At 56.8% G+C, this 19559-nt stretch overlaps 4 protein-coding genes across 4 annotated transcripts in view; 2 read left to right on the top strand and 2 right to left on the bottom strand.

Annotated features, from left to right (window-relative positions):
• The window catches only part of PTSG_10232 (uncharacterized protein), a gene marked incomplete at both ends in the record, with an annotated part of 4531 nt that extends 2759 nt beyond the window's left edge, over nt 1-1772 (top strand). The window contains 5 exons of the mRNA XM_004988514.1: nt 65-157; nt 462-590; nt 832-950; nt 1187-1354; nt 1563-1772. Coding sequence (XP_004988571.1) covers nt 65-157; nt 462-590; nt 832-950; nt 1187-1354; nt 1563-1772 — 719 coding nt within the window. The remainder of the gene's footprint in view (nt 1-64; nt 158-461; nt 591-831; nt 951-1186; nt 1355-1562) is intronic.
• Nucleotides 1773-2552: 780 nt separating this feature from the next.
• PTSG_10231 (uncharacterized protein) lies at nt 2553-9475 on the bottom strand. Its single transcript, XM_004988513.1, has 17 exons — nt 9013-9475; nt 8732-8819; nt 8495-8552; nt 8172-8282; nt 7841-7945; nt 7588-7646; nt 7337-7384; nt 6978-7074; nt 6685-6781; nt 6295-6435; nt 6005-6030; nt 5745-5836; nt 5348-5440; nt 5000-5101; nt 3413-4857; nt 2877-3188; nt 2553-2652 (listed from the first exon to the last, which is right to left on the bottom strand). The coding sequence occupies exons 1-17, from the start codon at nt 9464-9466 to the stop codon at nt 2591-2593; spliced, it is 3390 nt and encodes a 1129-aa protein (XP_004988570.1). The 5' UTR covers nt 9467-9475; the 3' UTR covers nt 2553-2590.
• Nucleotides 9470-17929, top strand: PTSG_10230 (uncharacterized protein). Its single transcript, XM_004988512.1, has 10 exons — nt 9470-9905; nt 10228-10349; nt 10576-10663; nt 10904-10946; nt 11139-11395; nt 11600-11734; nt 12001-12093; nt 12349-15768; nt 16107-17207; nt 17403-17929. Exons 1-10 carry the CDS (start codon nt 9780-9782, stop codon nt 17526-17528), a joined length of 5511 nt encoding a protein of 1836 aa, XP_004988569.1. The 5' UTR covers nt 9470-9779; the 3' UTR covers nt 17529-17929.
• A 1163-nt stretch (nt 17930-19092) lies between these two features.
• Nucleotides 19093-19559, bottom strand: part of PTSG_10229 (uncharacterized protein) — a gene marked incomplete at its 3' end in the record, with an annotated part of 4006 nt that continues 3539 nt past the window's right edge. The window contains exon 7 of the mRNA XM_004988511.1: nt 19093-19191. Coding sequence (XP_004988568.1) covers nt 19093-19191 — 99 coding nt within the window. The remainder of the gene's footprint in view (nt 19192-19559) is intronic.

Raw genomic sequence — 19559 nt, 5'->3', positions numbered from 1 at the left:
ACACACACACACACACACACACTACACACACACACACACACACACACACACACACGTGGGTCAGGCACGCGTCTGTTTGGCGATGGCATGGCTGTCTGGTACACGAAGGACCGCGCACTCGAGGGCCCCGTCTTTGGCAACCAGGACAAGTTCATCGGTATGTCACATACCGTGTACCATGGTGTGCCTGTGTGTGCTTGCGGACGCAAGCTTGTGCACGCAAGCTCAGGGACTCTCGCCTTCTCTGTCGCATATTCACCCACTCACACACACACACACACTCGCACACATTCGCACACACACACATTCACACACACACACACACACACACACACACATTCACACACACATTCACACACGCACTCTCTGTCTGTCTCGCATACACACACACACACATTCACACACACACACACACACCTCCTCCCTCCATCACCACCCAATTCCCACACGGCTGCCTGCAGGCATGGGCGTCTTCTTTGACACGTACAGCAATTTGCACCAGGGCCACTCCCAGTATATCTCCGTCATGTTTGGCGACGGCATGCTCTCGTATGATCATGATAGTGACGGCGGCGCTTCCCGCGTTGCAGGTGAGCTGTCACCTCCGTGCGTGTGGATATTGATGATGCATGTGCATGTGTGTATTTGTGCACTTGCATATGTGCATGCGTGCGTGTGTGTGTATGTGTGTTGTGTGCAGGCACAACTTGTAGAAGCAGTGCAACCCGTACAGCCAACATTCAAAGTGCAGCTCAACCTCACACTCTTCCACGCAAACCACCACCACGCAACCCCCCCCCACCGCCGCCACCTGTCACCATCTGCCATCAGGGTGCCCGATTCGGTTCCGCTCGACAGCGGATGACGACCACCCCGTGTATGCACGCATCGTGTACCAGAACAACCTCCTCCGCGTCTACATCGACGCCGACGACGACGGTGGGTGGCCCGTGTGGCTTGGCATGAGAAGGAGAATGAGGAGGGCACGCGCGTATGCGAACGTGTCCTTGTTTGAATATGTGCACTACTCGCGCACGCATCGTTCCACCACCATCACAATGCAATACACATCTCCAACCCTCCCCCCCACCACACAAAAAAAGAAAAATAACACCCGCTTCCCTTCTCCCCCTTCCGCCTGGTCAACAATGCCCTACTCTGCCATGCGTGCCATGTAGACTTTGAGGAGTGCTTCATTGTGCGTCGCGTGTATCTGCCGCGCAACTACTACTTTGGTCTGACGGCGGCAACGGGCGATCTTGCCGACAACCATGACGTCATCTCCATGAAAGTTTCTGAACCATCCGGGATGTCGCAGGCGGAACGCGAAGAAGTCAAACGCCGCATTGAGGAGGTGAAGCCCTTACGAGCAACACGGAATCGTGTGCGGTTGTGTGTGTGTGTGTGTGCGTGAGAGAGAGTGTGTGCGTGTGTGTCACGCTGTGGCCTCCTGATGAACACTGTACAATGTGTGTCACCCCTCATCGCTTCTTCCATCATCACTCCATCACCATTCCACCATCACCATCACCATTATTCCATCACCACCACCACCACTGCAGGACATGAAGCGCGAGGCGGAGAGCGGCGGATCAAAGGTGCCCGTCGACCCCCAATATGGCGACGAGGTGACCAAGGGCAATGCTGGCGACAATGACGACTCAAACACGCTCACCATCGCCGCCGTCATCATCGTGCTGGTCATTGTTGCCGTGGCTGGCTACTTTGTCTTTGTCAAGACGAAGAAGGACACCCGCAAGTTTGATTTCTAAAACACACACACACACACACACACACACACACACACACACACACACACACACACACACACACACACACACACACACACACACACACACACACACACACACACGCACGCGCGCACACACACACACACAATGGTGCCAATGTGTGGCTGTGTTTGTGTGCGCGCTCTGTGCGTGTGGATTGCTTGTTCACTTTCCCCTCCTTTCGCACGCGCGAATGCTTTGGCATATGCAACCATTCCGCACACTGTCACCACCTTTCCTTCGTTCTCGTACCCCCTTTCCCTTCGTGTTCCCAACCTCTCTTCATGCGCTAGGTCTGTCGCAAAACCACACACACACACACACACACACACATACACACACACACACGCACACACACACAATTATGTCAAATCACAGACACCTGCCATTCAAGTGTCCAGTTTCATCACCCATCGTGATACCAACAGCCACAACACCCACCAACTTCCCATTGTCCTTTTCAAGTACATGATACCCACCACGAATTCGCAGTCACAGCACAGCTTGCATGTGTCTGGGCGCAGTGATGGCAGGAATGCGGGTTTATGCACAAGCACATGCAGGACGACAAGAAACGTCAGACAACAAGCCATCATCATCATCATCATCACCATCATCATCATCATCATCATCATCACCATCATCAACGCGGCGTGTGATCACGAAAGAACACATGTCAACAACAAAACAGTGCATGGAGATGGCTAAACACCCGCAGTGTCGCACACACACACACACACACACACACACACACACACACACACACACACACACACACACACACACACGAGAGCAAGTGCTCAGATGCGGCCGTCAAAGCTGATGGAGAGATCTGGTTGGGACAGCGGCACAAAGTCGTGGCCTGAACCCAAACACACACGTGAACACGTGAGCACGCGGGCAGGTGTGAATGGTCGAAAACAGGGAGGACAATCACAGGAAAGAACATCAGTGACAGCCATCACACCCACACACCCACACACACACCCACCCCCACACACACCCCCCCCCCCACCACACACACACACACACACACACACACACACACATACATACACACACAAACACGAACACACACATACAGACCTGCGAAATGAATGGTGCCTGCAGCATCTGCTGCTTCCTCTCCCGTTTTTGTTGCATCCACTGCCCTGGATGTTCCTTCCGCCCCTCCTCGCTGCTGCTGTTGTTGCGCGTGTGTGCCTGTGTTGCGTTTGCTTGGCGAGACAATGCCAACGGCGTGCAGTCGCGATTTGAGCTGCTCCAGCCGCTCCAGACCAACACCGCCAGCCAACCAACTCGGTGGCATGTCTTCCGCCTCTTCCGATCCCCCCTCACCCCTGTCTTGTTGCTGGTGGTCTTGCCGCTGTCGCGCGTATTGGGGCGATGTGTGCGAGTCTGAAGTGGGGCGTACACGCGGGTGAGAGGGAAGCATCACAGGTCAAGCAGCATGGGCAAGGTCAGCAGGAAAGGCGAGCAGGGAAGGTAATACTGCCGCGCACGCACACACACACACGCACACGCACACACATCCACTCGCACACACACGCACGCACGCACACACGCACACACGCACACACACACACACACACACACACAAGAACACACACAAAAGTCGTCACCTTGTGACAGCTGGTGCCAGCTCGTGTCGCTTCGCATCGGCGATGAAGAAACATCCAGCCTGCCACCACCACGATCATCATGGCGCCGCCTGCTGCCACCACCATCACCGCCACCACCACTGCTGGCGCGTGCAGGTGTGACGTAACTCGGGAGGAAGGCAGAGGACCGCAATGCTGGTCGCGGTGTTGAAATCTCAGACATGACCGTGTTGAAGTCACTGAACCGGGGACTGACCAGCGCTGATGCTGACAATGATGACGATGCGGGTGGTGGTGTTGACATTGCCGCCGCCATGGTCGCGCTCTTGGCGTTTGTGTTGGAGGTGTTGGTGTCGGCGCCACCACGGCCGTGTGTGCTTGCTGTGTGCGCCCGTTGCTGCTGCGGTGTTGCGTGTGCACTCGCTGACCAACCGTGAACTTGTTGCTGCTGCTGGCGACCACCACGACCGCCAGCACGGCCACCATTATCATCACCATCACCGTCATCACCATCATCATTGTTGTTGTCATCACGTGGCTGAGCGAGGGTGGGTTGGTCGCGGAATCGGCGGTACTCATAGTCGTGCATGTGTTTGAGGTGCTGCGCATATTCGTCTCTCTCATCCAACACCATGCTCGCAACATCACGATCACGATCACCATCGCCACCGCCACCGCCATTGCTGCCGGTCATGCTGACAATCGGGGAGAGGTTGGTGCTGCGGGTGGTGGAAGCGTTGGACACATCATGACCACCACCACCACCACCACCACCACGGCCGTCACCGTCTGGGTTGCTCATGGCATCAAGATCAGCCAGCCTGTTCATAATGGGTGTGGCCGCTTCGTAGTTGCTGCGAACAGATGTGGCCAGACTGGTGCTGCTGTTGGTGCCGTCGTTACCGCCTCGACTGCTGTTGCCGGCAGACCCGCGACGGATTGGGGAGAAGGATGACAATGGGAACGCAGCATCAAGGTCTGCATCACCCTCACCCTCACCACCATCATCATTGTCATCATTGCCATTGCTGGTGTGGGTGTTGGTTCTGCTGGTGTGCTTGCGGTAAATGTCGTTGTTGCTGTCACTGTTGTTGCTGCCGCTGGTGTCATGTCCTGTGTGCGCACCGTCCTGGCGCAGGAAATCGCTTGCGCGTTTCATTTCGCGCAGTGGCGAAGATGTCGACAACGCCTGGCCCGGCTCGCCCGTGCCTGCGTTGGCCGCGGAGGTGCTAGCAGGTGTTGATGTCGACGGTGGCGTGCTGGTCAGCGGTGCAGACACGGAGTGGTGGAGGGCGGACGAGCCACGACCGCGCTCACCAACACTAGTACCACCTGTTCCGGTTGGTGCTGCTGCTGATGATGATTGCGGTGGCTGCGCGAATGTGTTGGAGACAGACGATGTTGTGGAGAGCGATGATGAGGACGGCTTTGTTGGCGTGTCCAGCCAGCTCAAGGCCCCAGGCGTCCTGTGAAGAACGAGATGGGTGGGAGGAGGGCAACAGGTGAGATGAAGGGTGGGGTGGAAGGGTGGAAGGGGCGGAGGAAGGAATGGAGAGAGGAGTTGGTGAGAAAGGCAGCCAGTCAGCACACACACACACACACACATACCTGACTTTCTGCCTGAGCTCGGCTCTCTTCAGCTCTGCAAACTCGTGAGCCAAGTTGGCCTCTTTCTCCGCCAACACCAGCGCCCACGCGTTCAGTTGCTCGCTGCACATGAAACATTGAAGGCGTGAAGGGGGGATGGTGTTGTTGGTGGCAGGGTGGGTGAGAACAGACAGTGTGTACGTGGTATGTGTGAGAGTGTGTATGTGCGTGCGTGTGTGCGTGCGTGTGTGTGTGACACTGAAGCATTGTGAACAAACACGCGTGCACATTCAAAGAGGCCATGCACCACGACCACGGCGACCAGCACAATCACCACCGCCATCACCGCCATCACCACCAATCCCTCACCGCTCCTTCTGCAGCGACGTTTCCTTGCGCGCGACAAACGACGCGTTTGCTGCCGGTGCGCGGGCGCCCGGCGACTGCAGGAACGAGTGCTCCCTGCTTGGTGGCGATGGCGGTGGTGGTGATGTTGACGGTTGAGGGAGGAGTAAGTGAGTGAGTGAATGCGGGAAGTGAGTGAGTGAGTGAGTGAGTGAGTGAGTGAGTGAGTGAGTGAATGCGGGAAGTGAGTGAGTGAGTGAGTGAGTGGGTGGGTGGGGTGAGTGAGAGGGTGAATACGGGAAGTGAGTGAGTGAGGCAAGGTTGGGTGTGAGTGAGTGAGTGAGTGAGTGAGTGAGTGTGAGAGGAGGAATGGCAATCCACACCCAACAGCAGTGCAGTGATGGTGTTGTTGTTTCCGCACTTTGCGAATGACGACGATGCCAGCCCTGCCTCCGCCTCGAGCAACAGCTGCTGCTGCTGCTGCATCACCTCCTTGAGCTCAGCAATCTCCGCCTGATGTGGAGGAGGGAATGGTGGTGATCATGATGACAGAGGTGAGGGGAGGGAGAGGTTGGTACGTGGTGACACACAGAGTTCAAAGAACGAGAAAGTGTGCACGTAATTGTGTGAGTGTGTGTATGTGTGTGTGTGTGTGCGAGTAGGTGTGGGGTGTGTGTTCACCTTGAGCTTGGCGACATCCTCCGTATCTGCAGGAGCGGAAACAAGAGAAGCAACACAAGAAATATCGTGGTGGCATGGAAACCAAGCGCACGCGTCGTGAGTATGACGCAATGGCACACACACATCCACGAAGGAAGTGAAGTGCCAGAGACACAAGCGCGCACACACATACAGATAAACAAACCACATGAACACGTCACCATCAGCAGCAGCAGCAGCAACAGCAGCAGCAGCAGCAGCAGCAACAGCAACATCATCATCATCACCACCACCACCACCACCGACCTCACCTGTGTTCTCCGTGTGGCGCCTGGTGACGTCCTCGAGCTGCCGCTGCAAGTGCTGCATCTTCTTCTTCAGCGAGCGCTCAATCCGCTCGCCGGCGACATCAAACGGCAGCTGGAACTGCCCAGACCCGAGCGGCCGCCGCGCTGGTGATGGTGATGATGGTGGTGAGATGTGGTGGTGAGATGTGGTGGTGGTGGTGAAGTGAAGTGGGTGTAGCGTTGAATGAGGGGTAGGCCAGCGTGTGTTGCATTTATGCACGCGTACACAACAACACAGATAGACAGACAGACACAGACAGACAGACAGACAGACAGACAGACAGACACAGACACAGACACACACGCGCGGACACACACACACACACACATACGCGCGCGCACATGTGTGCTCACCATCAAACGAGTCGTTGAGTGATGTGGATGACTCATCGAGCGGGGACGAGGGCACATTGGCGGAGCGGAGCACCTGCCCGAGGTCAACATCAAGCGACTGGTGGTGGTGGTGGTGGTGGTGATGGACGGCAAGGTGAGAGAACAGACATATGAGCGATATCATCATCATCATCATCATCATCATCATCATCATCATCATCATCATCATCATCGTCATCAGCAGCAGCAGCAGCATCAGCAGCAGCAGCAGCACCTCCTACCACCACTATCTTTCGGCAGCAGGGACAACTCACGGCGAGGGCCTGTCGCATGTGGTCGTTCTCGTCCTTGAGGGCATGAACGCGTCGCTCGAGCATCTCCTGCATCTCCGACTCAATCGCCCCGGCCGCACTGGTGGTGGTGGTGGTGGTGGTGGTGGTGGTAAGGAACGTGGGGATGATGGTGGTGGTGGTGGTTGTGGTGGTGGTGGTAAGGAACGTGGGGATGATGGTGGTGGTGGTGGTGGTAAGGAACGCGGGGATGATGGTAGCTAGGGTGGGCACCATGATTGCGAAACGCCACAGGCGTTAAGACAGGTGGCAGTGCACGGAAGGAAGTGCCGTACACAAGCACAAGCACACACGCACACATGCACATGTGAATGACATCTCACTTCTTTGGAACGGCCCACTTGCCACGAGAACCACCGGCACGCGTCAACCTGGCAGCAACGACGACGACGACAATGGCGATGGTGACCATGTGCATGGGTTGGTGTGGTGATGGTGACGTGATACCGCAGTGAGCAGTGAGAAGAGGAGCAGCACACACACACACATACTCACACACACACACACACACACACACACACACACACACACACAGAGCGTGCAGCCTGTGGGTGCGACAGCCAATGCACAGCACCTGTTCTCTTCGTTCAGGCAGTGGATGGACAGCCCACGCGACTCCTGCTGCGAAATTTTCTGCACACGTGCCACATGTGTGTGTGTGAGCTGAGAAGGCACCCGAAGTCATCCCCTGTGCACACTGTAAACACACACACACACACACACACACACACACACACACACACACACACACACACACACACACACACACACACACACACACGTGTCAAATACATGAACCCCCCAAACCCCAATTTGTGCTTGGCAACCTTGCTGAGCGCTTCTCTGAGGGCGTCGTACTGGCGCTGCAGCCGCTTGCGCTCGTGCACGTGCTGGTTGATGAGCGTGTCCGCATTCTGCTTCACGCGCTTCGACTGGTCGCAGGCACAGCGGGCGGAGGGTGAAGGTGAGGTCGCCAAAGGCAAGAAATGTACAGCAAGGGTCGCAGCAAGAAAAGTCATGGGGACAGATGTCATCCACACACAGACTCACAGACACAGACACACACAGACACAGACAGACACACACAGATACAGACACACACAGATACACACACAGACACACAGACACACACACAGATACAGACACAAAACACCTTACCTCTGCCTGCTGGGTCTTGAGGTCTGACTGCAGGCGGGAGATGGCGACGCGGGCCTGGCGCAGCTCCTCTTGCACCTGATCACGGGCCCGCTCAACCTCCCGTATCGTGTTCTGAGTGACGGGGGGGAGGCATGGGAGGGGGAGAGAGGGTTGTCAAGGGATGGCGTGGTGTTTACGGCATGTGCAGTTGTGGGTATGCGTGGGTGGTGGCTTTGGGAGGAAAGGGAGAGAGCAAGGGAATGACTCGGCTGCACACAAGCACGCACCCCGCGCCCTGTCGTCCTTCCCACTTCCTCACACACACACACACACATCTTGCCCACCTTCAGTTCTGCCTTCTGTAGGTCCTGCTGGTGCCGGTCGTCCTTGAGACGGTCCATGCTGTTGGTGAATCGCGATGACGCACACACACACACATGTGAGCACCGGTAAGTACTGTGGACACCCGCCGAAGTGGGTTGGATAAGCAACACCAATTCACTGCAGCCTGCGCAACATGCGTACACGTTATTAAAGCACGCACGCTATGAAGCGCTCAAGCAATTAGGGTGTGGACTTACGTGGACTGCAAGTCCTCATACATGCGCTTGTTGTAGCGGTGCAGGTCCAGCAGTCGCTCCACCACCTCTAGGCTTGCGTGCGCATCCTCTGCGTGTGTGTGTGTGTTCATGCGTGTGTATGCAGCATGAGCAGTGCCAGTTGGGGGGAGGGGGGGGTGGTGCAGAGACACAAGTCGTGCTTTGAACACACAAGGAGACAAACTCAGATACGAAGAAGGTACCTTCAGCCACACACACACACACACACACACACACACACACACACACACACAAAAGCTCACCTGGGGATTGACAGCGGTCCACTGCGTTGAGCGGTGAAATGCCGAGAATGTCGAGAATGTGGTCAATGTGGGTGGAGCGGTGTGCCAGGTCCCTGTCGTCCACCTCGCTGCTTGCGCTGACACCACGGCCACGGCCGATGCCACTGACGTCAGTGCTGCGACTGGTGCTGCCGCTGTTCGTCGTTGTTTGCAGCGTCTCTGCAAACGATGAAGACGGCACGCCATACGGCTTCTGCTGCTGCTGCTGCTGCTGCACTGGCTGTCCGTTTCCCTTGCCAAACCCCAGCTGGTCTACAAGGTCGCCGCCTGCGTTGCCTCCGTCGTCCTCCTCGTCGTTCATCAACAACGCAGACAGGTCCAGTTCTTCCATCATCGTCAGCAGCGTCCGTCGCTCTCTCTCTCTCTCTTTGCGTTGCTTCCTTCCCTTTTTGTTTTTTTCTCTCTTGTTCGTCATAAATGTGCATTGAATCCTTCACAAGTTTTTCTTTAATTGGGCGCTTTGGTGCAGCACCAGCAGTCCAAGTTGTTGTTGTTTTGGTTGTGCGCTTGTTGCGCTGCTGCTTGTGCCTGCTTGTACTTGGCTTGTTGTGGCGAGAGTGGACGTGCGGCAAGCAAGGGTGATTGGCATCCGCCCACCCCATCGCCTCCAGCAATCAAGCGAGCGGTCCCTCGGGCTTGAAGCGCACGCACGCGGCCGCCAAAGAACGTGCTCCCCCTCCCCTGCAAGCAAGCAGTGTGATTTTCAAGCACTCGAACCAACATCAATCATGGACGACCTCATGACCAGCGGCAACATGGAGGACATTGGGCGCACCTTCACGGGATCCGCATCCACCATCCTCACCGTCTACTACCAGAAGACGCCCAGTGACGTCGTGGAAATGCGCATGCAGGTTCGTGTCATGTGTGGGTCAGGTGTGTGTGTGTGTGTATGTGTGTGTGTGTGTGTGGGTGGGTGTGGGTGGGTCCTCACGTGTGGGCTTCTGTCTGTCCTGTCTTGGTCTTCGGGCCATGCATCCTTGTCCTGTCTCGGTGATCTGCCCCAAGCCCACTCTCCATTCTACTGTGCACAGATTCGCAAGCACTCACTCGTGCGCTTGCTCTTACATACGCGTACTCGCAACCACACGTGCGCTCACACAACCAACAACGAACAACCCAACAACACCCAACAACACCCAACACCAACACCAACACAACAACACAACACTGCAGGTTGACGCGACTGTGACCGTGGACTTGGTGGTGAGCCTGTGCACGAGTCAGCATCGCCTCACCCTGGAACCCAACATGCGATGGCAGCTCATGGAGGTGTTCGAGCAGCCACCAATCCAACGGTACGTGATGCAGAGCAATCTCCTCGCTTCTGACGCGTCTTTCTTGCTTGCCTTGCCGTACTGCTTGTTTGGTTTTGGGCGTGGTTTTTGCAGCACGACACGAGGGAACTGTTGTATGCTTTCGTGTTGTTCGCAACATTACTTCACCACCACTGTCTGTTCCAGTGCCGCTCAACCAAACATTCCACCCACACCGCCAATCACCACCGCGTGTCCACTGGTGCAGGTGGATCAGCCGGGGTGAGAGCCTGATCGAAGTTCGCGCCAGCTGGCCAGACGAGATTCGAGCGTCCTGTCGCTTCCAACTCGCGCAGGTGCTGTCATGTGTGTGTGTGTGTGCGTGTGTGTGTGTGTGCGTGCGTGCGTGCGTGTGTGTGTGTGTGTGTATGTGTGTGTGTGTGTGCGCGCTCTGTTTTGGGGTGCACGTTATATGTCTGACCAGTGTGCGTTTGCACAGCGTGCCACTGCACTTCACGTGAACCTCACCCACGCATTGCGTACTTGTTCTTGCATGCGCATGTGCTTGTGCATCCTCTTCTGCTGCTTCGTCTTAGGTTCCCATCATTCCACAAAACGACACCCTCAAGACCATTGCAGGTGAAGCTGCATTGTGTTCTAGCAATGCAATCGCACACCGACACGACAATCAAACGCCCGCAAACATCTGACCATGCACAACCCACACGCCCTCGCTGTCTCTATTGTCCACCCTCACCCATGCACACCACACGCAACCCAACACTACACAACACAACACAACACTACACAACACAACACAATACACACCAGGGACGCTGTCGAAGCGTGGTGGCTCGCACAAGTCGTGGAAGTCACGACACTTTATCCTGTCGCGAAACCAGTGCACGCTCACGTACTACAAGAAGCCGCCGCAAACAGCAAAAGAGTATGACCGCTCCCTTGGGCAGTGGCCCCTGAAGAACATGTACGTGTACTTTGTGCGCCACACGCGACACGCGCCGTCGACAAACCTCTGCTTCTGCCTCAAGCCCTTCAGCGAACCGCTCTGGCCCAACACGCGCAAGCAGGTGAGAGTGTGTGCTTGTCTGTGAGTGTGTGTGTTTGTGTGTTTGTGTGTGCGCTCGTCTGTGTCTGTGTCCGTGTTTCGTATGTGTGTTGTGCTTGTGTGTGTATGTGTGTGTGTGTGCTTGTGTGCTTGTTGACGTGTGCGCAGCCATCACGTGCTCACACACCAGCCAACCAACACCAACGAACAACCTCAATGCGTCAAGATCCTGGCGCACTTCAAGAACGAGTGCAAGTTCATGTGCGCGTCCAACGACATGGACCGGTACCACTGGGTGACGGCGATTATGGAGGCTGCTGCCCAGACCAAGGGCTCCCGCTACTCCCTCCAGCTCCCAGAGGTAATCAATCAACCACCAACGCACACGCGCACGCGCGCACGCACACGCACATTCACAGGCGGGCTGCATGGGCGTGTGTGTGTGTGCATGTGCGTGCGTGTGTACGCTTGCGTGTGCGTGCGTGCGTGCGTCGTTCGAAACAGGCACTGCGTGTTGTGTCAGTCACACCCCTATCCCATACAGCCGTGCTGCTGCTACACCGTATCACCATCATTCCACCGCCCTTCATCACATCACCACCCAACACTGCACACACATCACTGCAGAATTTCCTGAGCGAGACGGCGTCACGGGAGACGAGCAAGAGCTCTCTGCCCGCCATTGGCGAAGGCGAGACGTCAGACACAGACCGCGACCAGGTTATCACCCACAATGTCTTTTGTTCCTTGGCTGTCTGCATGCGATTGTATTTGTGTGTGCGCACTGTTGTGTGCGAACCGTATTACTTGCTTGCTGCCTTGTAAGCGTTGTGCGGGTCGACTCTCCCTTTCCCCCCACCCTTTGTCTCACACACATTGACACGCAACGGTCACCCCCCCCCCCAAACACACACACACACACACATACACACACACACACACACACACACACACACACATACACACACGCCACAGGTGTCGCCCACTGCCCCAACGGGCGCAGATGTGTACGGCGATACAGGCCTCCAGCCATCGCCGCCGACAACAACCATGTCGGCATCATCAGCATCGTCATTCCCAACAGCAACAGCACCGCCCGCTCTTCAAGCTGATGATGTGTATGGTGACCCAGACACGCATGCGCCCGTCACCACGGCGTCCACCACTGCCACCGCTACCCCTCCTTACCCCGACGCTATTTATGGAGACCCGGCCATCCAACACCACGACCACCAACAGCAGCAGGAGCAGCAGGAGGTGCAGCCGTCACCACGACCACGGCCAGCACCACGGCCCCGCAGCCAGTTTGGCTCCGTTGGCGGCGGCCTCAACGCCGTGCTGCCGCCACACCCGGGCGCTCAGTTTACACCACCACCACCACAAGCAACACACAATCAGCAGCAGCAGCAGCAGTTGCAGGGTGGCGATGCGGTTTATGGTGACGCTGATGATAGACCGCCACAGGAGGCGCCGCCACCGCCGCCACCAGGCGCAGCTGTGCAGGAGGATGTGTACGGCGACATTGATGGCGACGCCCCGCCGCAGCAGGCACCGCCCCTGCCACCACCAACAGCTGCACTCCCACAACAACAGCAGCAGCAACAGCAACAGCAACAACAGGGTCAGGAGTCTGGTGCCGGCCCGAAGACGAAGAAGAAGAAGAAGAAGACGCCACCACCGGCGCCGCCGAAGAAGAAGAAAGCGCCTGTACCGCCACCCACACAGCAGCGGGTCAAGGTGTTCCCGACCCCTCCTGCTATTGGCAGCGCCAAGGCAGATGGCGACAGGACCGCACACGGCAGCGACAACACAGCCACTGTGACTGCCACAATGCCAACCCCAACGGCTGCAGCACCAACCGCAACCCCCATGGCACCTTCCCGCGCCCCAGCACCGGCACCACAGACACCAGCAGCAGTTTCGCCGCCACCGCCCGCCTCTGATGAGACGTACGGTGACGTGGCACCCATGGGTGAAATCTATGGCGACGCATCTGCTGATGATGCCGTTGACACACAACCGCCACCGCCCCCGCCATCGCAGCAGCACCAACAGCCGCACATGCATGCACCACCTCCGCCTGCGCAGGGTGGCGGGGACATGTATGGGGAGGTGTATGATGTGGAGGGCGGCAACGACGGCAGCAGCACCGCTGGTGATTACGACGATCTTCCTGAGGACTTGTATGGTGATCCAGATGCAGCCATTGCAAGCAGAAACATGCTCACACGCAGCCAACAACAGCAACAGCAGCAGCAAGCGGTGGACGGGAGTGCCTCGCCCTCGCCACGTGACGTGCGCCTGCCATCAAAGCTGCCACCAGTGCCGCTGCTGCCGCTGCCAAGCCAGCCGCTACCCCAACACCGCCGCCACCCTGGCCAAGTACCGCCGCCGCCGCCGCCAATGACAATGAGCGTACGGAAGAGTGGCACGGCTCAAGAAGCGACCGGCGCTCCGACATCATCATCATCGTCATCATCGTCAACAGCAGCATCCCAGCAGCAGCAACAGCAGCTGTATTATGGCGGATTCGATAACATGTCACCATCGGGGCAGCAGCAGAACGACATGTCTGGTTCACACAGCACCACGACCGTGGCGCCGCCACCACCATTGCCAAGCACGCAAGGACGACCACCACTTCCGTCCGCCCCGCACACCACAACCACAGCCTCAACGCCAGCAGCATCACCAGCGCTTTCAGCCCAGGGCTCTGCTGCGTCCATAACGAGCAGGCCGCTTCCACCACTGCCCCCGCCATCATCAACAACACCATCATCATCAGCAGCAACAGCATCATCATCAGCAGCAACGGCACCACCGTCGTCGTCATCGCCATCGCTCATGCAGCGTGGCACCTCCATCCGGCACTTTTCGGAGCAGGAGGACGATCCATCCTACATTCCCACGCTCAGTCGTGACCGTGCCAGCCACCGCCGCCCCACGTTTGTGCGCAAGGAGCCACAGACCAGCGGCCTGCCTGCGAACCCGCGTGACTGGGACTCGGCTGACGTGTTGCGCTGGATCAAGCAGTCTGGCCTGTCCGACTTTCGCAGCAAGTTTTACACCAACGGCTTTGAAGGGCCGCAGGTGCTTGGGTTGCGTGGGTCGCAGTTTCTTGCGCAAGGGTTCTCCTCGGAGCGGTGCGATGCCCTGGAGCAAGCACTGGAGGAGTTGAGGAGCAAAGCGCAGGCGGCAGACGCCTCCAAGCAGCCGGAACAACCGTCCGAATCGCCGCCAGCACAGCCCTTGCGTGCAGCCATGCCGCTGCCTGGCAACCCTGGCCAGTCAGCGTCAGCAGCAACACCCGTGTCAGTGTCGTCTGCATCTGCGTCTGCGTCTGCATCCATGCGACGGGGCGCCCCCATGACCAACACCGCACCGGCCACCGTCCCAACCCTGCCAGCATTCTCGCCAACGCCCGCAACCGTGCCAACCCTGCCAGCAATCACCACCACCACCACCACCACTGCGGCGACGCGTACGGCAACCAGTACTGTGAGCGGTGCTGCCGTGGCGCCTGGCCCTGAAGAGGAGTATGCTGTGCTGCTGCCCAAGTCGCCTGCGTTTGCACCGCCAACAACGCCGCCGCCGCCGCCCATATCACGTGCGACAAAGCCGGCCTCACTGCGCGACAAGCGGCCAGCACCCCCGCCACCAGCGGACGAACACGCAGACACACCAGCAACAACAGCAACAACAGCAGCAACAGCAATGGAAGCAGCGGCACCGGTGCGCGTGGGAGATGATGGCGCACAGGCAGCGGTTGAGGGCGCAGCAGAAGACAAGCAGAGTGCCGCTGATGGAGGTGATGGGGATGGTGATGACGCTGCAAGCGCAGCGAGCAAGGCAACACCGCCCAAGCCCAAGCCGAAACCAAAGCCAAAGCCAAAACCAAAGCCAGGCATGGCGGCACGACGACCAGCACCGCCGCCACCAACTGCAGCGACAGCAGCGCCAGCGGACCAGCAACAGCAGCCATCGACCAGTGGTGATGCTGGCGATGAAGCTGGTGGTGCGGATGCAGACAACGTGTTTGGGCAGTCGCTGCTTCGCGAGTCTGTGCGCTCCAATGCAACCACCACCTCATACCAGGTGCTGACCACCAGCATCACGGACCCCACCCTGGACTACGGCGAGTCGCTCACTGACACCGCACCAAACAACACCGCTGGTGCCACCTCCACCAGCAACAATGGTGGTGAGGGCGACTATTGGGAGCCGTACCAACACACACTCGAGCGCAGCATGCAGCCTGGCGGGCGACCTGCCGTGGAGCACGAGTACGCCTACCCCACGGCGCCCAGCCACGACGAGTATGATTACTCGCAGCCAGAGTACGACAAGCCAAAGTCGTTCTCAGCTGGGTCTACGGCGGCTCCCATCTACAGCGAGGTGTGTGATTGTTTTTTTGTTTTGTTTTGTTTTGCTTTGCTTTGTTTTGTTTTGTTTTGTTTTGTTTTGTTTTGTTTGTTTGTTTGTTTGTTTGTTTGTTTGCTTGTTTGCTTGTTTGCTTGTTTGTTTGCTTGTTTGCTTGTTTGCTTGTGTGTGTCTGTGTGCGGCCCATGTCCATCTGTCAATCCCATCCCTCTGTCCATCCATCCATCCATCCATCTCTCCCCTTTTCTCTGCCACGCTTAACAAATATGCGTGGTTATCGCTTTCATGCTCTTGTTGCCACCCTTGCCTCGCCACACGCACCGCTCTCCATGATACTTCTGATTGGTTGCCAGGCAACAAACCCACCATCCAGGCCCGTCTCTGCGCTGTACGGCGACCCAGACCAAGACTTCCGACAGCAACAGCAGCAGCCGCTGCCAGCTGGCGATGACATGTATGGTGACCCCGTGCCTGCAGGCAACAATGACGCAGCACGAGCACCGCTGCCGGCGGAGGGCGATGTGTACGGTGACGCATTTACCGGCACGACGCGGACAGCAGCGCCGCCTGCTGCTGACAACCTGTACGGTGACCCGACACCTGCTACATTGGGCACAGCACCGGCACAGGGCGATGCCATTTACGGCGACCCCGACAAACCCGTCACCCCAGCAGCGGCACCTGGCGATGACGCACTGTATGGTGATCCAGATCAGCATCAGCGCGTTGCGCCCACAACGCACCAACAGCAGCAGCCACAGGATGAGCAGCTGTACGGTGACCCGGAGCCGCTTCGCGCTGGCGACGCCGGCGAAGGGGAGGAGGAGGAGGAGGAGGAGAAGGATGATACGTTTGACACAGAGCAGGCAGCAAGCGTACAGCGTAGGCCGGTACCACGGCCACGCCCCCTTTCCACGCTCGCGCCAGAGCAGCAGCAGCGTGCGCTTGAGCAGCAGCTGCTAGAGCACGAAAAAGCGAAGCAGCAGCAGCAGCAGGAGGAAGAGGAGCAGCGAAAGAAGCGCCGAGACACTTCATCGTCGGTGGTGTGTGGTGCAGACGCCGATGCTGATGAGGAGGCAGGCACACCGTCCATTGACACGCTTGAGGGCTACCAGAACTTTGATGCGCTGCGCTCGCACCTGCTTGACAGCCTGGACGGCGCGTCGATGACGGAGGATGATCTCGAGCTGGCACGCGAGATGATGGGCACGGTTGCGCTAGGTGATGGCAGTGCCAACACGAATGGCGATGGTGATGATGGTGGCGACACCTCGGGTAATGGCGCCAAGGAAGCGGAAGCGACGGTGCCTTTGCAGGGTGTTGTTGACTTTGCTGCTCACGATGACGATGAGGAAGTGGTGTTGTTGGAGGACTTGGAGGTTTACCAGAACCTGGAAACCATCTTGGATCATTACGGCTGCGAGACGGATAGCGAAGACGAGGACAGCCACGCGGTACGCGTCGTGCGTGTGTGTGTGTGCGTGTGTGTGTGTGTGTTCAAGGGTGCCTTGGATCTTTCGCCTCCTGTGCACGTGTGCACCTGTGTCTGTGCTTGGTTCATCATCATCATCATCATCATCATCTTCTTCTTCTTCTTCTTCTTGTTTTCCCTCCAGTGCTGACAGTGCTTCTTGTGTCTCTCCTTGCAGGGCTCCAGCCACGGTTATGTGGCCGTTGAAGCTGCAACTTCGAAAGCGGCAACTGCAACGGACACTGGCGCTGACGATGGCTCTGACACTGATGACTACGACGCTGACAACATTGTAGATGTATAGCAGCCTGTTCGAGAGAACGACAGTGTGTGTGTGTGTGTGCGTGTGTGTGTGTGTGTGCGTGCGAGAGACAGAGAGAGAGAGAGAGTTGGCTGTGGAGGCGCAGAAAGACCATGCATGACATGACGAGATGATTTGATGATCTTCTTTTTTTTTTCCTTGTTGGTTGGTTGCTTGCTTGTTGTTATTCATGCTGACTTTGCTTGCTCTGTGTGTATGTGTGTGTGTGTGTGTATGTGTGTGATGTGTGTGTGTGTGTGTGTTTGTGTCTCTGCATCTTGTCCTCTCTCTCTCTCTCTGCCTTTGTTTGCTCTCGCACATTTTCAACGCACCTGCAAAATGGTGCGGTTTGTTCATGTCGGATATTTCGAGCACATCTTCAAATAAACATCGGCTCTGCCACGTGGCCAAGCAGAAAGGGGGAAAAAGTTTGCACTGGCCTTCTTTGCTTCTCTTGTGTGTGTGCACGTGTTCATTTTCTCCTTCTTCCACTCTCATCGACCAACAGACAGACACACGACTTCTCGATTAGGTTTGTGCGATGGTCCCATATGGGTGTTTGACTGTTGTGTGTTCTCTCCCGCCTCTTCTCTGTGTTTGTGAAGGAGTGTGATGATAGCTTAGGCAAACTTTAACCATCTATCGGGGCTGAATCAACATATGTTGAATGACCTTTCGCTGATTCCTTCACCACGTCACTGTTGTGTACCTGGTCTTATCATGAGTGCTTTGTTTGAGCTTTATTATTAGCAGCACTCGCGTGCGCTTCAACCATCCACTCACATTCTCGTTGTTGTGCCCCCGCTTCTTGTTTGAGCCCAGGCCACTTCCCCACCTCACCGACCGAACAACCAAGTGCCCCCATTGTTTCCGTGCCATTTTTTGTTGGACGCCCAAAACCCGCTGAACAGGTGAGCATGACAGCGCTGTCACATGTGATGGTGTTTTCTGCTGTACGTGGTCGAGAGACCAACTCTGTGAAAAGGGCATGCACGGTGATGAACAAAATGACGAGTCTGATCTGTCACATTTCCGGATAGTGGGCTGGTTTTGCTTTGGGTTCTCCGAAGCCTTCTCAGCCTGCGTGGAAACGTTTCATGAACGACAAAGAGGCATTTGTCTGAGTGTTGCTCCAAACTTGTTTCTGCTTGAGATTCGACCAACACTTCTTTCATGCACTTTTGATTGGTTGGAATGAACTCACACAATCGTTTTGCTCTCTGTGCTTCTGAACATGTTCACCAGAGCAGCCAACAAGCAAGGAATCGCGCGTCACTGTCATCGACAATCACTGTTGCGCCCGCCGCCACTGTCATCCTGTCGCCAGTGCTCTTTTGTTGTGACTGAGCAGTCCTTCACACTTGTACTGCCATGTGCCGCTCACGTACTTCGAGCTCTTCATCATTAAATGATGCTGGAAATCAACAAGTTTGATCACAAAGGGTTATGTCTTGTCTATGCCGATGATCAGAGAGGCTGGCGACACACCACACACCATAGCACACACGCTGCAGACAGACATGGGGGGTGGTGGTTGCTTTTGTTGGCGCGTCTGTGTGGGCTCGCATCAGTCCTTGTTGCGTTGGTCGATGAGGGAGGAGGCGCGCTGCAGCAGCCACTCGAGCGCGTCCATGCGGCGAATGTACATGCCACGGTTCATCTCATCCTGGTTGATGTGCATGGTTGTGAGGAGGAAAGGAGAGACAAGTTGTGGGCTTTAGAAGAGCGCCATTGGTTCAGCACATCGACAAGACGGACAGACGACCATGACATGACCAAACCATCGCGTGGGCCATCAACGCAGCGACAGCTTCCCCCAACTTGCTGTTCGCACCTTGATCTTCTCCACCTCCGCTGGCGAGGCGCTGGCGAGATTGTACGCAATCAGCTTGCGGATGTCTGCAGCGGTATGTGTGTGTGTGTGTGTGTGTGTGTGTGTGTGTGTGTGTGTGTGTGTGTGTGTGTGTGTGTGTGTGTGTGTGTGTGTGTGTGTGTGTGTGTGTGTGTGTGTGTGTGTGTGTGTGTGTCGTGTCG

The sequence above is a fragment of the Salpingoeca rosetta genome (genome assembly GCF_000188695.1).
Source record: "Salpingoeca rosetta unplaced genomic scaffold supercont1.35, whole genome shotgun sequence".
Lineage (NCBI taxonomy): Eukaryota > Choanoflagellata > Craspedida > Salpingoecidae > Salpingoeca > Salpingoeca rosetta.
Note: the sequence above shows the minus strand (reverse complement) of the source record. Positions and strands in the feature narration are given on the sequence as shown.